Source organism: Anser anser (assembly GCF_964211835.1).
Source record: "Anser anser genome assembly, chromosome: 1".
Taxonomy (NCBI): Eukaryota; Metazoa; Chordata; class Aves; order Anseriformes; family Anatidae; genus Anser; species Anser anser.
In genome coordinates, this window is record NC_139720.1 from 4,595,052 (window position 1) to 4,619,405 (window position 24,354).

General features: G+C 42.5%; 2 protein-coding genes across 5 annotated transcripts; one reads left to right on the forward strand and one right to left on the reverse strand.

Moving 5' to 3' along the window:
• Positions 1–2,235: 2,235 nt before the first annotated feature.
• Positions 2,236–15,794, reverse strand: KIN (Kin17 DNA and RNA binding protein). 2 transcript variants are annotated; one of them, XM_083821312.1, is made up of 13 exons: positions 15,604–15,794; positions 14,260–14,354; positions 13,268–13,311; positions 13,045–13,167; positions 11,940–12,121; positions 10,749–10,797; positions 10,365–10,422; positions 6,781–6,901; positions 6,278–6,328; positions 5,525–5,593; positions 4,346–4,445; positions 4,000–4,100; positions 2,236–2,503 (listed from the first exon to the last, which is right to left on the reverse strand). In XM_083821312.1, the coding sequence occupies exons 1-13, from the start codon at positions 15,715–15,717 to the stop codon at positions 2,441–2,443; spliced, it is 1,170 nt and encodes a 389-aa protein (XP_083677438.1). In that variant the 5' UTR covers positions 15,718–15,794; the 3' UTR covers positions 2,236–2,440. The 2 variants fall into 2 exon arrangements, with proteins under 2 accessions (XP_083677438.1, XP_083677437.1); XM_083821311.1 differs by having other exon boundaries at positions 6,781–6,904.
• A 14-nt stretch (positions 15,795–15,808) lies between these two features.
• ATP5F1C (ATP synthase F1 subunit gamma) lies at positions 15,809–23,197 on the forward strand (the record flags this gene model as incomplete). 3 transcript variants are annotated; one of them, XM_083821313.1, is made up of 10 exons in its annotated part: positions 15,809–15,994; positions 16,729–16,763; positions 17,670–17,801; positions 18,444–18,648; positions 19,114–19,257; positions 19,653–19,717; positions 20,330–20,485; positions 21,553–21,649; positions 22,492–22,529; positions 23,068–23,197. In XM_083821313.1, exons 1-9 carry the CDS (start codon positions 15,840–15,842, stop codon positions 22,496–22,498), a joined length of 996 nt encoding a protein of 331 aa, XP_083677439.1. In that variant the 5' UTR covers positions 15,809–15,839. The 3 variants fall into 3 exon arrangements, with proteins under 3 accessions (XP_083677439.1, XP_083677440.1, XP_083677441.1); XM_083821314.1 differs by lacking the exon at positions 22,492–22,529; XM_083821315.1 differs by lacking the exons at positions 22,492–22,529; positions 23,068–23,197 and having other exon boundaries at positions 21,553–21,653.
• Between the last annotated feature and the right edge of the window lie 1,157 nt (positions 23,198–24,354).

Consider the following 24,354-nt stretch of genomic DNA (forward strand, 5'->3'; position numbering starts at 1 on the left):
TGTAATATACATTTCATAGTAGACATGTATCAGCATTGTGACTTCTACACTGGCTGTGGGCGTTACCCACGCTACAGAATTTATGCTTTCGCCTTGTCAAAGCACTGGGAAAATATAAGTTCAAGGACTGCTGGACTAATTAATAGAAAAGGAACAAGGGGTCTGAAATAGGTATCCCAAGGAGTCTCCAGTCTTTAAGGATGAGTTAACCAGTGGTCTGAACTGTCCTTGAAATGGCTGATGCTGCCATATTGCAGGGAAATAAATTAGGTGAGCCCAAAATATCTTCCAAACTTTGTTTGGTTTTGGTAAAAATTTCAATGTCACAGTGAAGTTCATACCCAGATATAAAACTGATAAAGTCAGACAAAGAGCCTAGAATTCAGACTATACAGAAATCACCAACAGGACTAAAAGCTTCTCTTCCAGGGGGATTAGTTCTACCCTTTCCTTGCCTGTATGTGAAAAGCAGTGAATTATCATTCTCTGTTCATCTCCACACAACTCAACTTTCCTATTATATTCACTCTAACATTTCAGGCTCTAGAATGTCAGGTGCAATTATTTTCAGTGACAGAAAAGCTGTTCGGTTTTTTTTATTTATCCTCATTAGTCTCTTACATGCCTCTTCTTACTCAGAACCTGTCCTTTGAGAAAAGGTAGAGCTGTTTACACAATCCAGGTTGCTCAAACAGCATGAATTTACAGCCAGTCTTCTGTCTTCAGATCCTTTCTGCATAATTCTCCATTTTTTAGATACTGCATTACTGCTTGACTTGCAGTTATGCCTGGAATCCCTGGAAAGCCATTTGGTTCTCCTGCGTGAGGTCATTCCAGACAGCAGCTTGTTTCACTAAGCCTCTGCAGTCTTTCAGCCTTCCTGCAGGGGTCCCCTGGAAACCACAAATCACGGTTCTTTGAGGCAAAGAAAGGGACAAGAAATGGTGACTTTGCTGCTACTGACCCTGAACTTTAGACTGCAGTGTGACTGATGTCACATCACTGAATGTGACATCGCAACAGCATCCTGCCCTATGCAACTCTCAGCCCACTAAGGAAGGTGCTGAGTACCTCTTCTAAGAAAAAAAGAAGTCTCATGAAAGGATTTTTGCTCAAACACAGAAAATTGTTGTGTTAGCGTGGCAAAAAAGTTCTACTATTCCCAGATGAGCAGAGCAGATGGTAACCTCTTCTCACCTTCCCCAGCTTCCTACATCTCAGCTTCCCCCAAAAGCCACACAGCATCAGGCACAGCAGCTCCCCACAGCTAAGATCTGCTCTGGAAGGTACAGGGGTATCAGTTTTCTTGCCGTCAGGTTCCAGACCCACACAGTGTAATCAGAGGCGGACTGAACCATAAGGTAATGGTTTGTAGTTTGCCTGGGTTGTAGCTTGCCTGTAAAAGAAAGACTTGCATCTTTCTTTTCCACAAGTGAGGCAGTTACAGGAGTTGGACACACTTCACTGTGCTCTTCAGTGGCTATGAACCAACAGAGCACTGCCCTGTGTGTTTAAAAGGCTGATAAGGAATACACTTACCTAAGAAAGGTTTACATTTATTCCTGAAAAACCTTAAAAATATTGTACAAAATGTGACAAAAAAAATTAAAAATAATGTTACTCATTTAGCATTCACAGCAGAGCAGGGAAACAATGGAAATACGAACAAAGGAAAAGGCTCTGGAAAACCAAAACAGTAATCACCAACTCGTATCTGCACACACTCAGGTTGGCACCCCAGAAACCCCACAAGTAACATCCAACTTGGCTGTCTACATGCAGATAAATTGCATACTGACATTATTAGAAGCCCTGAAAAAAAGGTGATGGAGAAGACTGATTATGTGGATTCTACTATAGCTGATATGTTAACTAAAAATAAGTTGGTGACAGCACTTAATAAACCAGACCATTCTTTAAAAAAATCCAGGAAAAGAATCCCTGGCAGCACTGTTACCTTCCTGCTGTTCTCTTAATCCTTTCCCTCGTTCCCTCCAGCCAGAATCCAATTTTGGCTGCAGGTCGAGAAGCGTGCTGTTTAAACTCCATTGGCCCCAACATACACTGCCTGCCTCAAGCAGCTATTGTAGGTAGTTCTCCACCCTATGGAGCTTGTAATGTACCTCAGTAAATAGAACACTCCAGCGTGCAGCTATCTGCTGTGTTTTACAAAAGGAAATTGAATCAAGGATCATAAAATAACTTTGAAACAGAATCAGACAGTACTTCCACTGATAAGATTTCCACAAACATTTTATGTAACAAATTTATAGTGATCTTTAAATAAAACCAGTTTGCTCGTGGTTGATTTCTATATACATTATAAATACATATACACAGAAAACAAAAACCCTGACATGGTAGAGTCTTGTATCTGCCTGGAAGAAGCCAGAAAGATGTTTTTGGGAACCAAAATCATCTCTGATCCACAGTTAGCGCCTCAGGCAAGTTTGGAAATGTCTTCGTACTGGATACCTTCAACTCGGCGTCCTTTTAAAGGTCCCTGGAAAATACGACAGTATAAGAAATAAGATCAAAACATGAACTTGTTTGTTGAATTTCCCACCAGAGAACTTAAAGTAACATAGCTAAGGAGGTCGTATCAAATCTTGCTGCATTCAGTCATTTTTTAAGAAGCACAACTGAAATGAACAGCACTGGAAATCCCAGGCATTAGCGTTTTTACCCGGTGCCGTGCACAGTAAAAGCACAACAGCTACTTTTCTGTTTAAGAGCTCTGCCCAAAAGCCACACGTAAATGCACAACAGCTGTTGTACAGGCGATACATAGTAGAATGCATTAAAAAAAGAACTGCAGGTTTGGGATTTGTTCACAACACAGCGTTTTCTGTTTCATTGCCTGCAATCTGACTGCAGAATGTGAAAAGGCTTCAGTACTGTCCCAGAAATCTTTTCACATTCCGGACACTTTGTGTTAGTTTAAGTTCCTCAGATTTGGGGGGCAAATATAAGTAGCTGTTTTGAGTTGATTCACTGTGAGCTTCTAAGGAAAAACAGATTTGATTTTGAATACAGACTTGTTATATATAAAAATCCTGGTAACCCTACAATCATTATGAAAATTCTCACAGACTTCAGTGGTTTCTAGTGGTAGTTTCACCCTTTTTTAATTTATAGACTTAGAGTTCACACAGAAGGAAGTAATCTTTACATCTACAAATACAAGAACAAGAGAAAAAGTAACCTCCTTTCCCAAGACCAATGTTTCATGATCCTCGTCTCCAACCAAAGCTGTGGTTAGGACACCTGCACAGTCTGTCCTCAAGTAAATTCTCCAGAATCCCACAGGGGCTGAGTTTCTGCAGCCCTTCTTTGAACAGGATACTAACAGGTATCTCCTGCAAGGTGTGTTTGAGAGATCTCTCTTTGAGACAATATCCCCCCTGCCATATCGATGAGTTTAAAGACAGTTTGGCAGAGGAGAGCAAAGAAATAGCCACACACACAGAGGTGATCACATGGCTTAACTTTAGCCCAGGGAAAGGTGCAATGTAAAAAAAAAAAGAAAAAAAAACACAAAACCAAACCTCAAATGTACTTGTTAACTATAAACCAGACAACAAAGCATATAAGGGCCCATATTCAGTCTAGCTAAAGGGAGGAGAAAGGGAGGAGAAAAATCACCTCCACGCATATTTCACTTTTTTTTTTTTTTTTACCTTCCCACAAAACAGTGCAACAACGGCCACATTCAAAACAAACATACAAAATATTCTGCAAGTCACTTTCAAGTTAAAAACTTGCCAAAGTCAGCATCTGGGCATCTTCTTAAAGGCAAATAGCAGAACCTTAGTCTGCAATGAACATGCATCTGTTTTCCTACCAGTTGGGAACAGGGGAGTGAGCACAGCATTCTGTACACCACAAACCCCACCAGTAAAATGGGATTAATGATACCTTCTTTTTTTACTAAAGCTCTCCAGCATACAGATGAAAAAGCACTCCACACAAACTAATCTTACAGCGTTTTATACTTACAGAGTCGATGATTATTGTTGCCGAAAATTTCTTTTCATTGATAGATTCCAAGATGCCTTCGTTTCCCCTGTAACCACCATTTAATACCATAACTTTCTTGCCTGAAGTGAGAAATAGGAAAACAGTTACAAAACAGGGCTCCCAACTTCTTTTCATGGAGTTGGGTTCAACTTTACCACCCGCCAAGGAACAGAAGGCTTCTCCTTGAGCCTCCAGCAAGCAGCCCCCAGCTCTACCCATTCACAAAGTGTAGTTTTCAAGTGAATGATTTGTGGTTTAAAAGAACTGCAAGTTAAGTTTTGCTGTGACAGCTAAGTTGGAAAACAAGCAAAACAAACAGCCATACCTGGTGCTGGTATTACAGTCTCCAGATGTGTTTGATCAAGCTTCAGTTTGTCTCCAGAATCAATCATCTTCACAACTGCTGTGTACTTGTCAATCACTTCCTGTTGTGAAAGGCAGAAGCCAATCAGTGACTATGACATAAAAATCCTTTAAATTTACATTTTCAAAATTAACAATTTCAGGACCAAGAGTCTGCATTTGTACATTTTCAAATGCAACGATGACTTCTGAGCTGTCCTAAAGGCATCCAGCTTCTGCAAGCCACTGACTGGCCTCACACTGAAGTTAAGGCTGCACTAAAAGGGCTTCTCTTAAACATCAAAGACTGGTTTCCTTTGTAAATGAAGACCAAAATTTTTTGTCAGCCTTGTCTGAAGGTTTTGTCAACCTTCAGATCAGCTACCTTAGCTATCCTATCGAAGATGGGGAGCAAATTCTTTCTCTCATGGTAGACTAAGCTGGCTGGAAGCCACACAGTGATGCTGCCTCTCAATGAGGAAAAATGTCACTGACCATCTTTACACCTAGCATAAACCACGTTCAACCTCCCATGTTCAGAGCTCGGTGGAGGACAGCCACTGGGACACGTGACCTGCTGAGATGCTTACCAAAAAAAAGCTGTGATTTTTGAGCTCTCTATGCTGCTGTCAATCATTCAAAACATGCTTGGGTGTTGTTCTTTGGTGCTCTTGCCAGAGACTGCTGGGCCTTGGACTACCTAGTACATCATCGTTTCACTGGCAGGGGCTAAAAGAAAGCACTTCTGAACAGAGCAAGGCTTACAGACTGAAGATTTTGTACACAAGGGAGATCTTGCTCAAAGGCAGCACGCAGTGTAAATGTTTGTGCAAAACTGACTTGTCTCAGATTAAAATGCAATTGCACTGCTCTTGGTCTTCTCACACTGAAAAACTGACCGTTCCCCACAAGGGATGTGTTCATAGGGATAAGCTGGGCAGGACAAAAACAGTTCTTAAGAAAGGATCACTGAGTAAATGCAACTAAACCAATTCAGGGATTCACTCTGCCCAAAGTCCCAGTGAAGTTAAGGTGACTTTACAGCCCCATCAAGTGTTCACTCGAGGCTGAACAACTTACACAGTGAAACAGAAAACTTCAGAAGTCATCTGATACCAGAGCAACCCAACCAATGCCACATGCTTCCATTTGCACACTTTACCTTAACAACTGCTTTCTTTTTGTGATACTTCTCCCCCAGCTTTTTTGTGACAATTTTTACAACGATTTCCTGGAAGATTTGAAAGGAAGGAAAAAAAAACATTAAAATGACAAAATATATACAAACAATTACACAATCTAATTACACATGCAAGTCACTCTAACCCCAACCACAGTGACACTATAGACACAGTGAAGGAAGCAGCAACTGTAAAGACTCAGCATTCAGAAACTTGTCTTTATCCTTGAATTGTTGCCTCCAAGTATAATCTCTCAGGACTTTTTTTTGTTTTACATATTCAGTTACATTTTAATGTAGGATATAAAATGACAGCCCTCAATGGTTAAAGGGCAGCTCTTGATCTAAAAACCAGTCTTAGATGAAGTCTCTCAGCTCAAAGGCTGATGCTGAACTCTGCATCTCTGAGAGTCAACTACTAGTGCAGAAAGAAGAGGGCTGTAAGTCACGCCACAATTTAAACACCATCTGCAGAGACTGATGGCACCAACTCCTTAATTAGAGAATTCCACCCCATCCGAGATCTGGCATATGACATTTCAGACTGCAGATCATGGTCAACCAGGGAGAGTAATTCCTCCCAGATACTGTAATTTTTCACATTTGGCAGCTGGGAAAATGACTGAATTTAGCTTGGGATCTGCTTTTGGATCTTTACATGCTTCAAATCACTAGCAGCTTTAGAGATGCAAAACAGGTCACGTTTGTTTTAACGATATTTTTTAAGACACTTACAGGCTGCAACCAGTAGTCGGTTCGAGATATTCTTTTCTTCTCTTCTTCAAGCTACAGAACAACAACAAATAATCACCATTTATTTCCTCCTTTTACCGCAGCTTCCCCATGCTTTCAAAACGCTGAACCAATTCTCCAGACCCACATCAAGTGGGGAAAAGTACTACAAGGGTATGTCAGCGTTGTTTGCTGCACAAAAATGAATCTGATGAGATCCAGCAGTCCACGATAAAATGATGGAGATTTACATTTATTTCTGTCAAGATAATTTCTTCTCTTGCAAAAGCTGTATTCCTTTATTTCCAACATGCAGATTGTGTGGGGAATAGGCACAGATGAGCAGCAGAAAACAGTTTTAAATGGGAAGTGGGATAGTTTTGCCTGATAGGATGTGAAGGTCTGAATTCCACAAGAACTGAAGGTCTGAGGTAACTTCAAAGGGAGGCCCTGGCAGAGTGGACTCATTGGGGTTATAAAGACAGAGATCCTTGCGCAATTGTTACCTCCATAATCTCATCCAGTGCAGATTTCTTCTTTTTCTCTTTGGACTGACCAAAGCCATGAGCCGATTCTTTTCTTTTAACTGCCCCTTCCGCCGCCTTCAGTGCACTCGGTCCAAGGACACTGCTGGAAGAGCAAGATGGCATTTTCACAGCAGACCTCAACTTGTCTCCTCTACCAAGATGCATTTGAAGAACTGGCTGGACAAAAAGGCCTGATGATCTGTCTGACTTCAGTCGTGCAAAGTCATCTTCCAGACCACGCATGCCTCCTTCTCTAGGACTGCGCCTTGCAGCGAGAACTGATCTCGAGGTGTGAGTTCCACGTCCGCTGATGTTCGCTGCTAGCAGCCCAGCTGAACGAAAACAAATCCAGTGGGCAGTTCACCAGTGCAAAAGCAAAGAGGTGACTGGGGACTTGAGTTAAACGGTAAGGGCAAAAACAAGTCTGCAAATAAGAGTTTCAAATTTGTTTGGAGTATTTCTTTCAAATACGTGAATCAAAATGGCAAGCTTGGGGCTGTAGAGAAGCCGCCTGGACTGAGCGACTCTCCAACACGGGTAGAGGCCTGGAAATCCTTCCAGACAGAGATAATTAATCAGGCAGAGGGAGGGAAAAAGAAGGGGAAATTGTAGAAAAGGGCTCTACACCCAGCAAATAAACACCACCTTCAAGGTCATATGTAAAAACAGGCAAACAGCCTATGACTTACGAAAGAAAAGAGCAATCTGCAGAAATATTTTTATCTTAGGGATCAGGGAACACCTAGGTAAAGTGAGAAGTGCTTAAAGGCAGCCTGTGTTTGCACGTTTTTGTAAAAAACGTTTGGATGCAGTAAAAAATCTAGGTGTTTTCTCATCCATAAACATGAAGCAGGCTTCTGTGAGCTGGACAGTAACATAATCTTACTATGGCCTTACGACAAATCTCATGTTTTGCCGGTGGTCTGTCGTGAGGACGTTGGAGGTACTAGCAAAGGGAAGGTTCATAATGGGAGTGAGACACAGAAATGGCAATAGAAACAAAACTGAGAGAAAAATCAAATGTGTTTCAAAGGAAGACTGGAAAACCTCCATAATAGAGCTCTAGAAGAAGTGGCACATTAAATCACAAATCCAACAGCAAGTACTTAAAATAAAATTCCATCTAGGGCAAAATACAATTAAAACATAACTGCAATGCCCACGCTTAAGAAGGAAAATGACATTTCTGTGAGGTCACTAAGGGATTCCCGGGTGCCAGAACTAAACCAAACCTTATTTAAGGTATTCTTTAAGGACCCTGGGACAAAGAGTGAGAGACCACCAATGCTATTCAGGTGTGCCATACTGATGGACGGCAAGAAAGAACTGGATGCAAGAAAGGACTGGTTTACCTTGAAAACCGTGTTTTACAAGAGACAAAATTAACTAGCGCATTAGGCGAGCTCACATACTTTGGAACAGTTTACAGAACAGAAGCAGAAAAGGGTCTAGCTATAATCGTGGATGACAACTACCAACGTAGACCAACCACGACAGTCAAACACAACCCTGAGGCATCGAGACAGGCAAGTATTAGTGCCTTGCATAAGCCACGGTGAGGTTTCCTTTGCAGCATACACAAATTGGATCAGCTCTCCTGTTCCAAGAAAGTTTAGCTGACTCTGGAACAAGGACAAGGAAGGGATTAGGAAAACAAGGCTATCACAGTACAAGCCTGCTCGTGCAGCACAGGAAGGGCTGAAAGGTTAAAGCTGTTCTCTATATACATTTATTGCCTGAGGAAAAAGAATCACCGGGGAGAAAAACAACCATTTACATTAAACACCCACACCAACACAACACCAACTGGTATAAACTGGCCGTGACTGCATTAGACAGAAAACTGCAGACAAGTTCCTAAACATTAGGGCAAACAGGTTCTGAAGGAACTCCCTGTGGGATTACAGGGCTGGGGAGCCCCTGACCGTGTACAGCAGAGGCTGATCAATGTGTGGACAGGTCTGTGCGCGGGTACATTTGCAGTGCTGTGGATCGGAGTGGGTGACCTTGGCCATAGCTCCTGCCCATTCCTTAATTAGAAGTGATTCTAATCTTGTCCACTACAGCAGCCCTGTTAAGAAGGGATTTGAGGACTTAAGTTCTCAAAGGAAAAAATAAACCCAGGCCCTCAGTTTACTCAAAGGCAGTGAGCATCAGAAGCCGTGCCTGCAGTGGTGATTCCCAGCTCCGTGTCAGCCACACGGACACACAACAGAGGGCACACCTCCCCTCTCACCCCCATTCTCAGTAAGTCTCCAACTACACCTCTGTACCCAACAATCAGCAGCCCCACATCCTCCAAAATCCACCATCCACAACCTACGGCCTCTTGGCCCTATTTCTGCCCCCAGTCAGGAAATGCAAGCGCTAATCCTTGGCAGGATTCTGCAGCGTGTGGTATCAGGTTGAACTCAACTGATCCTCAGTAGCAGCCAACACATCTCACAGCTGCAGAACACACCTTTAGGCTGACACAGGGAGGCAGGATTCACTTCAGTCGTACACGGAAACTATATTCCCAGTGACAGATAAACCGCAGGCCGGTCACCTTACTGTGAAGGAGATATCCAAATTTTGCTTCAACACTACCATTACGAAGCTTCCATACAAGTACCTATCGTATACTATGAAAAAATGAGACCTCCCGATACGTGATTTCACATTCCGCCAAATTTTAGCGAGCACCCTAAAAGCAAATCTGAATTCTTCACTGAAACCATTCAAGAGAGCATCTGCATTAAGTTTCAAACTCATCTTAAGCACAACTCAACGCTTAGGGATAATTTACAAGTATTCCTTAAAGCCTGCATCTGTATCTCTTACTGCAAAGAACTACTTTGTCTCATTTTCTGCCTGGCATATCTCCCATCAGATACCTTATCTAGAAGCTAAGCTTATGATGAGAAGCAAGCTTTCATTTTACGTGCAATACATTTAATTACGATATTGCCTAACAAGAAAAGATGTAATGCTCATCACACGGTTCCACAGACTGCTATAAGTATGTATTATTTGCGTTATTGATCCCTTTTGTCCGTGTTGCTTGTGGTTATATGATGACAATTAAATTTGTGAGCTTCAGAAAGATTTACGTCAGGTAGATTCAGCTCCTTTAAAGATGATCAGGGAAAGCGTTACCTCCAATTAGACAAAGTAATCAAAGCTTTTAGGAACTGAAATGAACAAGTCATGAACACCCATCCACAGCAGGCAGCTGGGACTAGATGGGATTCACCTTAAACAGTTTGATTAGATCCCTTATCCACCCTCGCACATAATCTCTTCCTAGAGGAACCTATTACTGCCTATTACCTTGTTGGCATCTACCACGAACCTTAGTGAATTCAAGAAGGCTCCTCACAGCATACGTTTAAGATCTAACCATTCATCCACCTAAAATACAAAAGGAACCATGAAGTCGCCTCGTATCCCCTCCTGAATAACTGTCAGGAAGAGATAGCAGACCCCAGATACTCCAGGACAACATACATCTTCCAATACAAACACCACTGACATGTAAGTAATTTGTAAAAGTCAAGGTTGCCCTTAAATTCTTTTCTCACCTGGTTTTAGAAGATGCTGCTACTGAAGTACTTGCTCCTTTGTTTAAATTAAATGCAACTTAAAAAAAAAAAAGGAAAAAAGAATTACTCTATTTCTATCTTTAAATGCAAGTACATTGAAAGGTGTTACAATTTTAACAATCCGCAAATGGGAAAGGTCGTAAGTTTGAAAATACTTACTAATTTTTGTTTTAGCTTTTAAAATAAAAAAGTTCAAAAAATATACACAAAAATTCTCTGTATTTCCACATTTCCGTTGCTCTTTTTTAACTTATCTCAAAGCACTTTGTGAAGCACTGAGCAAGCCTTAGTTCTGATCACATTTTAGTCCCAAGATCAGCTTCTGTAAGTTCTAGAAAACTGCACGTTTCAAGAACTGGTTACCTTTTTCTTCTTCATTTTCTCTGTTCAGTTCAGTATAGACTGGTGCCTCCTGCCAAAAGGATACAAAATAGATTTCAGAAAGCTAAGCCAAGGTATCATTTTTTTTTTGTGATCATTGATTAGTTCAGTTTTACAGACCACTGTGAGGTTATCTAGTAACTGTAATAATCTGCCTGGCTTGATTCATACAATTATAAATTGAAAACATTATCTCATCACAGGCTCCTGTGCAAAATTAACTACTCAACGCTCTCCAGAGCGTCTAAAGAGTCTGTCTAAACTTGTTTGATTCCAGCATGAAAGGAAAGCAGGCTTACCTTAAGTTTTCTCATTTTGAACCAGCATGATTAGACTGGTTTTTGGACAGACTGACAACCTGAAGAAGAAAAATACTGGAATCTTTCCAGATTTTTAGTACTAAAGGCTCAGACCATTTAAATTTCAATTAGTTTTAAATTAAGGAAAAGATAATTGTTTACAACAGCATTTAAATGTACCTATCAACACCCAGGATCAAATGGGAGGTCTCAATCCCAGGCAACAACGTGTAGGGAAGTCGTGGAACGATGCCAAAGGAGCAGCTCCCAAACTGCATGCCGGGACTATCTAAAAACTTTTGACTTTGTGGATTTGATTATTTCAGCCTCCCAAGTTACCTTAGCCTCCCTACTGTACTTATGTGCAGCCCTAAAAGTTTTTAAAACATCATAAATGTAGACATCATACTGGACACTCTTTATTCTCCTACCTTAAATTCAGGATTTTTTAATTGCTAATCACTTGGAGGGAACTATTACTCATTTGGTAGTAAAGCAAGCCAGATACACAGCAATTCCAAGCTTTCCTCCAGAGCAGGTTACAACCTTAGATAAATGTTTAACAGAAGTTTCAGAACATAAATGAAGTAATGTGATGATTTTAGCATGGGAGAAGACAGCCTAAATCAAACTTAAAATGGCTAGGATCAGACAGTAAAATGGGGAAATAATTTTCCTCTGGGTTTAGAGAAGAACAGCGATGTAAATTCAGCCACATTTGCTCGCTGCTCCCCAGTTTGAACTGGTGCTCAGTTTGTAACCTGGTGCCTGAAGATTACTCATCACCTTTTAACTGACTGCAAAGGAAATGCCAGTGGAAGGATCCTAGCAGCATTAACTTAACTGAGAGGAAATATAATGTAATTTTCCTCACCAGTTCTTTCCCCTCCAAACCTCTTCTAACTTGCTGTTCGATGAATTTAGCAGTTTTTTCTTCATCGTCAAGGTCTTGTTTCTTCTTCCTCTCTTGTTCCTGTTGCCTGCGAATAGTCTCTGGGTCCCTATCAATATACTGAATGTACCAGCCTTTTGGAGTCTCATCCACCTTGCAAAGACCTAAAAAAACACAAGAAAGATTAATATTAACAAACAACAAGCGAGGAATTAAGAATACATCAAGATCATTTTTGTAGCTCACTTTTGCTATAACGATGCAAATACTTTTTTGTATACTTCATAGGGAGACAACCTACCCCTTACTGGCCTGGTAAAATTGACTTTGAGTCATCTTTAGTGATTGTTTCTTCCCTTCAGCTAGCCAGTTCTATGTGGAAATAGGCCAGAACACATAATAAAGTGGACAAAATGCTTTACAGCACTTTCCTTATTGAAGAAAAGGCTTCCTTCCCATTGTTTTAACGAGGAAGAAAACAGAAATCTAAGCTCTATAAACACCACACACTAATAGCAACGTACTATAGGAAACTTCACTATGCTCCCTTATTGTTACTGCCACTCAGAGTGGCTTTTCAAACACTAAATGACTCATGAATGTATCCTGTAGCACACAGGCAATTAAACCAATGTAAACTTTGTCGTCACAGTGCCACACAATCTCTGTTCCCCCCACTGAACACAAAATTGCTTAAATCTTTCCATTAGGCCAAGAATGAAAACAACTGCTTGCTTCTTGTCAACTTAAATCCTGAAGCGTTCTGCATTTGTAAGAGATGTCCTGCCACAGTTTTTACTTTTTAAACGGCAACTCCTGGAAGCTGACTTAGGATTTAGCAATAGCTCCAGTAACTACAGGAAAGGTTTGTGATTGATGCATTTCTCCCAGACCTCTGGCACTTTCCATAAGCAAAGTCCTAATGGTTAGCACAGAAGTGTGTTTGGGCACGTTACGCGCATACAGGAGGGAAGGGGAAGAAAGGAAAAGGAAACGGGAGAACTAACACAAATGCTTACTGATTCCTTGTCGGAATGCAATTATCCAATCATTTTAGAACTTCCTGACCCTGACCAACTCTATTTACCTTCTCTCCCCAACCATTTCGTAAAATCAGTCAGCGTCTCCCACTGCGTGGCGTTCATGTGGATGTGCTCGCGGTGACTGATGTATTCATTGTACACGATGTTATTGTGGACTCTCTTTGTTCCTGAAAGAGAATTATTATTAAACGTAAGTACAGGAGCTAGGAGAAACCAGCCAAAATAGAATCAAGAGACAACATTAAAAACAAATAATAAGATATTTACCAAATCGTCTCCTGAGCAGCTCTAGGAAATCATTTCGGAATTCCCTTAGGGGATAAAAAGAAAGTATTTTAGGAAAATGTAAACAATCACAAAGACATTTATCATTGTCATTAGCAGTGAAATGTCTGCAGCATAAACAGGAGCATTCTTTGAGCTGAGCGTGATGAAATTCAGCCGCTCCTTTCCCTCTTTTCAGTGAGGTGGCACTAAGTGCAGCGTGTCCGCACAAAGAAACGCAGCATGCTACACTCCCGTACAAGTTAAATCCTCTGAAGGCTAATACCCTTTCAAAAGGATAAAACAGAAAGAATGAAGCCTGAACACTTCCCGCTAATTGCTGGTATTTCATTACCAGGTATCTTCCCGGGTTGACTAACGCTGACACAAAACACGAGGCAGGACAAAGGGCAGCAGCAGGTTGGGCAGATTGATCACTCATTTCCCCGCTAATTCAATGGCAGGAGGATAAAGCCTCCCCTTCAGCCCAGTGCCACAGACAGCTGCGGTCAGCCCCGCTGTCAGGCAGGTCAGCTGGACAAAGGAACGAGGGAAACAGCGAGACACGGGGCAGACCACCGGCTTCTTATCTCCCTGCGATGGTTTTCAGCTCTTTGTAACTCTGAGTGTGACAGCCGCTGAGCTGGGGCACAACAGGGGCATAATTTGTACGGGAGAGCAACTTAAAACAGGACTCAGACGTGGGATAAAACTGTCACATTTGGGCTAAAAATCTGGGAGAAAAAACTGCCTCATTTGGGGGTGTAAAAAATCTCAAATGGGATGAGACCGTCAGATTTTAAACATCGTGGCTCCCTGAAATCTCTGCATGCTTTCAAAAGGAAACTTTTCAAAGAGCCATTAAAAAACTTAGCTGGCACTAAAACGTATCAGAATGAAGTGTCTTCAGTGGGACATAACTCGCCTTAAGAGGTCTGGCTGTGCAGATCCGACACAGGAATGCAGAGCTGGGTAGGAAGACGTAGCAAACTTACTCAGAGAAGTAATTCAGGAATTGCTGGGGATTCTCAGAAGCCAGCAGCAGTTGTCTCTGGTGGGACTCGGACATGCAGTGACATTTGAAGCCATTCTGTAAGATAAAAATAACTATTTTAGCTTTGTCTCAATTTGTAACAGGCAGCTGAAAATTATTAGAAGTGTTTTATAAGCGGATGTCTCACGTAAAACACCTTAACCGAGTTCAGTCTTGCCTGTCATCACTGGAAAGAGAACAGGATTTGATCTTCTTGGGTGAAAGGAAGAGGACAGCAGAACGAGCTGAAGAACAGTATGCTTACACATCCACCGGGGGTTTTACTTCTCTTCCAAAAGCACGTTAAAATGTCTGTTCATGAAGGACAGAAAACTAAAAGCACAGTTACCCCAAGTGGAGGTGCTTTTAGGGTGCAACCCCGGTGCAAACCAGGAGGAAGAGGACACTCGCATCCCATGAGCACCTGGCCCCAATTGAACAGACAAGTGAAAAGAGGGGGGAAGGGTCAGAAAAAACCCATCTCTTTCTAACAGGAGAAGCAGGGAAGGTACTGAGACAGCATGAGAATTGCTGCACTTCAGACATGCAGCATCTTGATGCTCAGACATGAGCATCACTGAGCTCACCCCGAGCCCAAGGGAAGCCATGATCAACCTAAACTCCTCTCTAGGGCTGGTGAGAGCCACCTCGCTCTTATCCCCACTGCCCTGTCAAGGTTGTGGGGGTGAATCACCCCAGCGGGGTGGTTTGGGACCATCCTATGCTCCCTCTCACCCAGGGCTGATCAATCACCGTGCTGGGGATTGACTGTGCCCAAAAAAGGCTCAGGACCATCATGCTTTGTCCACTGTGGTTCAGAACTTCTCCCAGAGGGGGACTGGTGATCCCAGTGGGATAAATCCCTATCCCCATTGATCAGCAGCCCTTGAGGTCCCACCCAGCTTCTCCCAAGGGGATTTTGGTCCACACAACAGTGGCTGCAAATCCCAGAGCCCGAGAATCCTCCCCAAAAGCAAACAGGGATCCCTGGCTCCGAATGAACGAGATCCAGCCTCTCCCTGACAGGCTCACACCCCACGGGCAAGACGAAAACCCACAAAAGGCGACCGATGGACGGCTACCAGCCCTGCAACCCCTGCTGGGGACCCCTACGAGAAGGTCGGGAGCCCAATACACAGCCCCTGAGGGGATCGAGGCCCTTTAGACGCCCTCACACGGCCCCCAGGGGGGTCGGAGCCCTTCAGAAGCCCCCCCCCCACAGCCCCTGAAGGGTCGAGGCCCCTCAGAGGCCTCCCCCCCCCCCCCCCCCCCCCCGGCAGGATTTGGGCACCCAGGGCGGGCTTACCTCGTCGCGGCACTGCTTCTGGCACATCTGGCAATACCAGCGGAGCTTCTGCAGCCCCTTGGACTTAATGCGGTTCGCGATGGCCTTGGGGCTGAGGAAATCCGACTTCCCCATGGCGCCCGCGGGCCCGCTCCTTCCCCTGCGCCCTGCCGGAAGCCACCGCCGGAAGTCGCCGCGGACCTACCGGAAGTCACCGACGCGCTGACGGAAGTCGCCCTCCTCCGAGTCCTGCGCGCATGCGCGGTGCGGCGGCGCTGACCTTCAGCGGGGCTCGGGGGGGAGCCGCCGCCATCTTGGCCCCGGGCGCTGCCGCCGCCGCCGCTGTCACCGCCGCCGCCGCCGCCGCCATGTTGTGCCGGGGCGCCGCCGTCGGGCTTTACCAGCCGGCATGGTAACGGGGAAGGGCCGGGGGGGAGCTGTGAGGGGGAGATGGGGCTGGGGGGGAGCTGTGAGGGGGAGATGGGGCTGGGGGGGAGCTGTGAGGGGGAGATGGGGCTGGGGGGGAGCTGTGAGGGGGAGATGCGAGGGGGAGATGCGAGGGGGCGATGCGAGGGGGCGATGCGAGGGGGCGATGCGAGGGGGCGATGCGAGGGGGCGATGCGAGGGGGCGATGCGAGGGGGCGATGCGAGGGGGCGATGCGGCTGAGGGGAGCCGTGAGGGGACGAGGGGAGCCGTGAGGGGATTAGGGAGCAGGAGGAGCTGTGAGGGGAGCAATGGGGCCGGGCGGGGAAGGGGTCTCAGGGCTCTGCTTTTCATGGGCAAGCGGCTGGTGGTACAGGGTGAGGGGGTGGACAGGGTCAAGACGTTGCTCGTCAGGGTCTGACTCTCTCTGCTTCCTGGGTTTAAGTATTTAAGAAGAAAAACGTGAGGTGTTTGGGAGGTTGTGTCCTTCTGGTGCTCTGCTCGGTGGGCCTTGGTTGGCTTATGCTGTTAGCCAAGGTAGTGGATAACCTATGAAGTGATATAGAGAGAAAGAGAAACATGGAAGGTTTGGAGAGAAGCATCCCTGCTGGGGGCTGTTTCTTGAAAAATAACTGTTCTTAAATTTCCATCTCTCATAAACAGACCTGTCTTTGACAGGTGTTGTAATGACCTGTCCTAATTTCTCCCACGTTCGTTTTCAGGGGCCAAGTCAGGAATATGGCAACTCTGAAAGACAGTAAGTGCTGCTTTCGGCTGCTTTTAAGAGGGGGAAGTGTTGCAGGAAGACCCTTTGTTAGAAGATAATTTCTGTTGGTGTCTGCTGCATAAAGTCATTGTGGTAGACCACAACAGTGATACGTGAGCCTCCATGAACTTACATGAACCGTGTGTCCTTCAGGAAAGTCACTGCTTAAAACTAACTCAGGTGCTATATAAGCAAACCAGCATAGTCTTATTCAAACACATCTTAAAAGTAACTTTGTCAAATCTACTAAAACAGGCTTTTGTTCACCTTTAAGTGAACAGAGTTTATTTTGTTATGCTTATTGTCCCACATAGGGGAATAAAAGGTTGTCTGAATGTTTCTGCTTTGATAATGCTTCTTTAAGCCATGGCAGGTTTTTATACGGGGGTTTGGTCTTGGACTTGTTCTTAGGACACCTGTTTTGTTTGCTTTCTGCATCAGTGTTTTTATAAATCTCATTGCCACAATCTAAATAGAGGAGGGAAGCTATTCTGTCTCTTTATAGTATTGGGTCTGGGTTTTTTCCCTGTCATCCCAGAAAAGCTGGCAATGTACCTCAAATTATGTGTTTGAGAAACAAACAAGTAGAAATGGAAGGAAAGAGAATAGTAAATAAATTTTATGTTGGGGTAAATAATAAATTTACATCCAGGGTGCAGAAATGTCTGTTGTAAAGATGCATTCGTGTTAGTCGGTTTACTGTGTATGCAGTCTTGGTACAAAAAATACTAAGGGTGTATCTTTTGTGAGGTTTATTTGGGCATTGTTTATTTATTTCCTCTTTGAGGAACTCGGAGAATGATTTCTGGATAGCTCTTGTTAGCATTTTATTGCTTGTTTTCAATGTCACTGTGCCCGGTGTTAACCAGTTTTGACCTTCATCTATTAACCTTGTAGTTACCCGGCGTTTGAAGTCCATCAAGAACATTCAGAAGATTACAAAGTCCATGAAGATGGTTTCTGCAGCAAAATATGCAAGAGCTGAGAGGGAACTGAAGCCTGCTAGAATATATGGAACAGGAGCACTGGGTGAGAGAAGGCTCTTGCACTTTGATGTGGGAATAGAAGGGAGGAAGCTTTCATGGTGTTGATTAAATGCCTAGACTTTTTGAAAATGTTTTTTCAAAAGGATTTGTATCCCTACGCAGCTGTTACCTTGAGTATTCCTTTATATGTAATTCATAAAAAGATATTTTTAAGCGTTATAATATGAAATTAGTTATATCTGATTTTTTTTAACTTTGTGTGATTGCATAATTGTTTTTATTAGTGATAAAAGCAAAATTACTCAGATTTTTTGGTCTCCTTCTTTCTGTTAATGAAATAGTGTTGTATCCCTGTACCATCAGGTCTAATACTTAAAGGTACTGCCAAACCTTACTGGAAACTCTTGAACTCGTGCTTCTTGGACACTGGACTTGCAATCAGTGTCATTATCTAGTTGAAGTTCACTGATGCAGAGATGCAGGTGGCTTTGAATTGCTTCTTTGTCACCTCTGGTCAGATCACGTGCAAACTTGAGTGATTGTGAGGGAGGTAAAATTCACCTGGCTGTGATGTGGAATCCCCTTACGAGTGATTTGAACTGAAATTAGGTAAAGATGTTTTGATGAGACCTATTTGCCTCCTGGCACCTTTGAATAACTTACCTATTTCCTTTTTTGTTTTCAGCTCTGTATGAGAAAGCAGAAATTAAGGCACCCGAGGACAAGAAGAAGCACCTGCTTATTGGTGTGTCCTCTGACCGAGGTCTGTGTGGTGCTATCCATACGTCTATTGCTAAAAGCTTGAAGAATCAGATTACCAACCTCTCAAATGCAGGGAAAGAAGTTATGGTGGTTGGTGTAGGCGACAAAATTAGAGGCCTACTTCAGAGGTAAAAAAGGAGAGGGGTTGTTTTGTGTTGTTGTTGTTTTTTTCCCATTGTAGAAATTTAAAAATTGCAAAACTGCTCAAAGCTGTGTGGCATTCACAGCTAATTGCATTTTACGGAACTGTGCTAAATCCAAGTTCCTTTGGAAAAAAGAAGACTGCCGATGTGCTAAAATGGGTTTTGATCGCTTGGATTTGATTGCTGTCTTGTGAAACTGCTACATGACATTTTAGACTTATTCCAAAAATGCAAGGTAGCAACATGAACCCTGTTGCAGCTGTGTGCTTATCACGAAGCTATAATCATAATTTAACTGGGGGAGGGAAGCAAAATTTCTCCCAGACCCGAATTCAGTAGGATGCTTGGCTCTTAACATTAGTAAGTTAGTGTCATTCCTTGCCTCTTGGTCCTAGACAGTTGTTCGCTAGAGCACCAGCTTGGTTCTGATGCAGGTTTTTGTTACTGCAGGACGCACAGCAATTACTTCCTGATGACATTCAAAGAAGTGGGCCGGAGACCTCCTAGCTTTGGAGATGCTTCAATCATCGCTTCAGAGTTGCTAAACTCCGGGTACGAATTTGATGAAGGCTCTGTCATCTACAATCGGTTCAGGTAAGGTTAAACTGAAGCTGCACTGGAAAGATCTTGGGTGGAAGACTTCCGAATAGCGTTTTGGTCCAGTGAAATGAAATGTGAAAACTAACTGAATTGGCAGGATTAGTTTTTCTTGAAGAGTCAGTGTGTTTTGTATTGTGTGTGAAGAGCTGTTGTAGTTTGGTTGTTGCTTTTTTTTTAATAGCTACGGTTGGAGTTCTCTTCTTACTTGTATAGCGCGTGCTGTTATATTTCCAGTCAGTGCATCGTTATATCTTTCGTGTATTTGGTATCTCTTCATCAGAAGTATCACAAAACTTTGAGGAATTAGGACAGAAGTTGATCGTTTGAAGTTGGTATTAAACGCCCAGTTTAGGCTCTTCAGCCAAACTCTGTTATGCTCTTTTTTATAGGTCTGTCATCTCCTACAAAACTGATGAAAAACCAATCTTCTCGTTTGAAACAGTTGCTGGTTCTGGTAAGTAGCAAACTAGAAACCACCAGGTATGTCAAGTGGTAGAAAGTATTTTCACACAGGAAGCATTCTGTGTATGGAAATAAGATGTTAAGTCATCTTATTATGGTGCCTGTATCATTAAGTTTAAAATTTTGTTTTCTCTTGGCATTCAAAGGCTGACAAATCAAACAGCTGTGGGGAGGGAGGTGAAAAATAAAGGCTGTACTAATTTTGGTTTGAGACTTTTCTCTCAAGTAACAATTATGCATATGCAACACTCGATTCCAGTGTGTTCAGCATCAAGTGGCTTTGCGCTACTCAGTGAAAGCACCCCAAAATATTTGTGCAGCATTGTGTGGGAAGATTAAACATAATACACCGCTGATGCTTTGGCCCTTGTCAGAATCTGGCTTCCGGGGTGATGAAACTTAATTAAAACACACCAAATAAGTAATCTTGCTGATATTTAAAATTTTGCTATGAATGTAGACATAGTACATGGAAAAAATCCCTCCACATTGCCTTAAATGGGAACAAGCTTTCACATGACAAGTCTTCCACGTGATGTTGTGGTGTTTTGTTAAAAGTGGTACAGCTTGGATTTCTCTGAATCCACTCTTCCATACTTTACAGAAAGCCTAAGTATCTATGATGACATTGATGCTGATGTGCTGAGAAACTACCAGGAATTTACGCTAGCAAATATTCTGTACTACTCCCTGAAGGAGTCCACCACCAGCGAGCAGAGTGCTAGGATGACCGCCATGGACAACGCAAGCAAAAACGCATGTAAGTCTGCTCCCTGGGTTTTTCAGGACTTCAGCTACTGACCTCCCTTTTTACAATTTTTTGCTTCCAAAATGATCAGAAGTGAGCCAGCTACTCTCTTACTTGCAATTTGAGTCGGCTTTTGGGGAGCTAATTCTACTGTTGTTTTTTTTTCTGAACATGTGAACCTCGTTTCCTCCCTGGAAAGAGGGATTGCTGTCGATTATCTAGAAAACAAGACTAGGTAACTGAAAGTGAACCAACGGGGTTTTTTTAATAAGAACATGGAATATTTAACTAACCTGGTGGCTGGTCTGAGGATTTCCAAATTGTTTTTATAAACCTATATCTATTTGTGAGACCGATGTAACTAGTAATGCATCAATTTAAAGGTGGGGAAACTGAAACTGGCTAAATATTTTACCACCTGTCATGCAGAAAGTTGAGAATATGCTAGTATTCCTTGGGAAATGTCCAAGTTGAGCGCACTGCAGTGAGTTGCAGTTGGTATTAGTGGGAGACAGCCAATAACATTTAATGGGGCATGGTGATAAGACTTCAGTCTCAGGAAGATAGTGTTGCATAAAGGACATAGGTAGCTCTATGAAGCTGATATGGTATGCAGTAGGGCTACCTGGAACTGTAAGTATGGGTCTCTGCTGACCTCCTTATCTTGAAAGTGGTGGTACAATCTCCATTAAAAAAGGAAAAAAAGGATGTAAAAAATCAGGCTCCATTTGCCAGAACAGCAGTAACTTGGAAGGAAATATTGTTACAGTTATTGACAGGGAAATCTAACTTGAAACAAGCATACCGTATTTGGTTTTATGTTAAAATAAGTGATAATGATACTATGGTATTTGTTAGTCTGTCACCTGTTCTTCAGGTGTTTAATTCTGTTGCCTCGAGCCAAATTATCTAGTTTCTAGATTGTCTGTGAGTAGTATTACCTGTAGGGGAAACTGATAAGTGCAGTGAGCCTCTTGATCATCCCCATGGATTTACAAGACCATTTAGTATTCTGTTCATACAACTTTTCCTGTATTTGAATACCTACATGCTTAAACTCCCACCTTAATTTATTCTAGCTGAGATGATTGACAAATTGACCTTGACATTCAACCGTACCCGCCAAGCCGTCATTACTAAGGAGCTTATTGAGATCATCTCTGGTGCTGCTGCTCTGTGAGTACCCGTATAAACATGAAACAGGAGTTTTTCCAAAGTCATGTCATGCTTGCATCCTGCTTCAGTCAGGTTGATGGGGAAGGTCAAGGCGTGTAACTTCCAGAACCAAAGGGAAGACAACCCATGGCATGGCTCCCAGGTTTTTCAGCTTGTGGCAGTTGTACTAACAAGTGTGAAGCTTGACAGCCTTTTCTGGCCAGATATGCTTCAACAGCTGGTAAAGTAGATTTTTAGCTTCAACACACATCCTTGCCTGAGCAGAGGATGTTTCCTCATTTTTTTTGGCTTTGAATTGGTTTCCCCTCTACCTGTTTTTTTTCCTACTGACTGCCTCAAGCAGCCCAGCACATTGCTGTAGTACAGTGGAGGAACACAGGTGACTGAAACACTTTTACATAAACCAGCCTTCAGTGTTCAGAAGTTTGGGGGTGGGGTTGGAAAGAAGAGGGCATTTCTGGAGTCTGTTAATGCTAACTGTGTATTATAAATGTTAAAGTTGAGTATATTGCTTGTTTCCCTGAGAATGAAGTTCTGCAACTGTGTGTACGGCAGGTTACAAAATGTGTGGTCTAAGCCCACACTTTGTAACTGCATGTAGCTAATGTGTATTACATCTAACAGTTGAAAAACTTGTGGTGTACTCAAAGATGCAAATACATGTGATAATATCCTGTATGTTTACAAAGTGTCTGGAATACCTCCTGTATTGCAATTACGTGCTGTATTGTGCCCCTCACAATACATTTGCAGTTATGAATACTTGCATAGTTTTGCCTTAATTTGCATGAGTTGCTTGCTAACCTGCTTGTTCTGTTTTTTTCTCATAATATCATAACCAGGGATTAATCGACAAAAGAGGTTCAGCCAAATCCAAGAGGTAAAGTTATGGAATAGATTGCGTTTACAATGGATGATTTCTAAACACAATCTTAAAGTTAAATGAGGAAGTCAGAGTTCAGTGATCCTGTTTAGACAAATTTCTACTCCCAGACAACTGAAAAACTGCCCATTGCGAGTTTGAATCTAAGTATGAGGTTATTAAAGAGAGCACCAAGTATTTTAAACATACTATGCCCATGATAGCATACATCAATATTGGACAGTTTTCTATGTTTCTTTTTACTTTCTGGGTTATTGGATTCATTTGAAATTAGTTTATTTTCTTCTATAATGCCCTGACATGCTATGCTATGACTTAAAAATGTCTGTAAGACATTGTACCTGAAGGGGGTTCTGTAGCAAAATAAGCATATGCAAAATTTAAAGCTTCAAGGAAAAACAGACTTGATATGGAGAGTTAGAGGGGAGCGGGGAGTAAGGGAGATTAATGAGTTGATAAAGCATTTAAATTGGAGGAGATGAGTTTAAAAAAGAATTAATTGAAGGATTTTAATTTGATTCACTTTTCCTTACAGGTGAAGAGAGTTCTTCTGAGCAGATGGTTTAACTTACCGGTGTCTGTGTTAATGAGACTGCTATTTTGTGAAGAAGTGGTAAAGCCCCAGAAATATATGTAAATTCTTACAATAAACCACCTACATGAAACACGTGTTCTTGGTTGTCTGTGGAGCAAATGCTTTCGGTTGTCTAAACATCTGGCTTTGACTTGATTGCTCTTTAAAACATAGTTTTTAAAGGCTGTGAACTGTATTATTTTAATTTCTGGCATAGAAAGCATATAAGTGGGAGCTTCTTTTGAAGAGTAAAAAAGATTCTGTGTTCAGTGTATTAACACCTTGTGTTTTAAAGTGTTGGATTTTTTTGTATGCGTTGTGTTATGCCCTGAAGGAGGGGAACAGAGGAATAACCCCTCTGCATCGTGTAGTTGTAACACTGACATCTATCTCATTTGAACACAATACTAGTACTGTTTCCAGAAGTTTGCATTCTAAAAGAAACTGATCTGATGATATGAATCATTTCAGTGTTTACTTAGAATGCACACTGTTTATATATATATATTTGAATGCTGTAAAATACAATAATGTAATAATATTTCCAGCCTTCACTGGGCATGACAGATGTGAGAAAGGAAAAATGTAAATAAAAGGATATAGCAGAAGTGTAGGAAAGAAATAGTGGTGCGGTATGACCATAAAAGTCAAAAGTTCCCACCCCCCATTTCTGCAGACAAATCAAGAGCTCTGAAGGACTCGGCATCACACAGGACAGAAACGGGAAGAGGATCTGCAGATGAGGTCTGAAGAAAATGGATGTGGCGTTAAGCATCAAACCCATCTGTGAGTTTGACAGCAGGGACAGGCATAAGCAGCCACATGCTGCTTGCTCAAGCTGCTCTTGGATTGAGTTAGACCTAAGTCAGCTGGTCTAAAAACCGTAAGTGCTATTTGATCAGTGCAATTCCTAGTTCACAACCACGAGCCTATAATTCTTGACGCATAATTTTATTTTTATTTAGAACATTTAAATCAAGCTTTGTCATGTTTCCTTTTCTACTTAAGTGTGGGAAACTGCTTTAAACTTGGAAGCCTAAAACAACAGTAGATTGTAATCTAGTCTGTTGGTAGCTTGTCCTATTATTTAAACAACCTCAGTTTTTGAGGTAGTCGTGATGATTTACATTCCAATTCTAATGTTGCACACCTATAGGGCCAAAGCTTTCCAGCGGTGCCTGATTTCCACAGCTGCTGTTCTGGTGGACCATTGTGGGCTCCTGGCCTGCCGTCGGCACCTTGCATGCT

Bases quoted from the DNA above. Each gene is read 5' to 3' on its own strand.
- KIN (XM_083821311.1), bottom strand. From the start codon at position 15,717: ATGGGGAAGTCGGATTTCCTCAGCCCCAAGGCCATCGCGAACCGCATT. The intron at 14,355-15,603 runs GTAAGCCCGCCC...TTTATCTTACAG, and splicing joins AGAAGCAGTGCCGCGACGAG to AATGGCTTCAAATGTCACTG. The intron at 12,122-13,044 runs GTAAATAGAGTT...GTGTTTTTTTAG, and splicing joins GAAATGGTTGGGGAGAGAAG to GTCTTTGCAAGGTGGATGAG.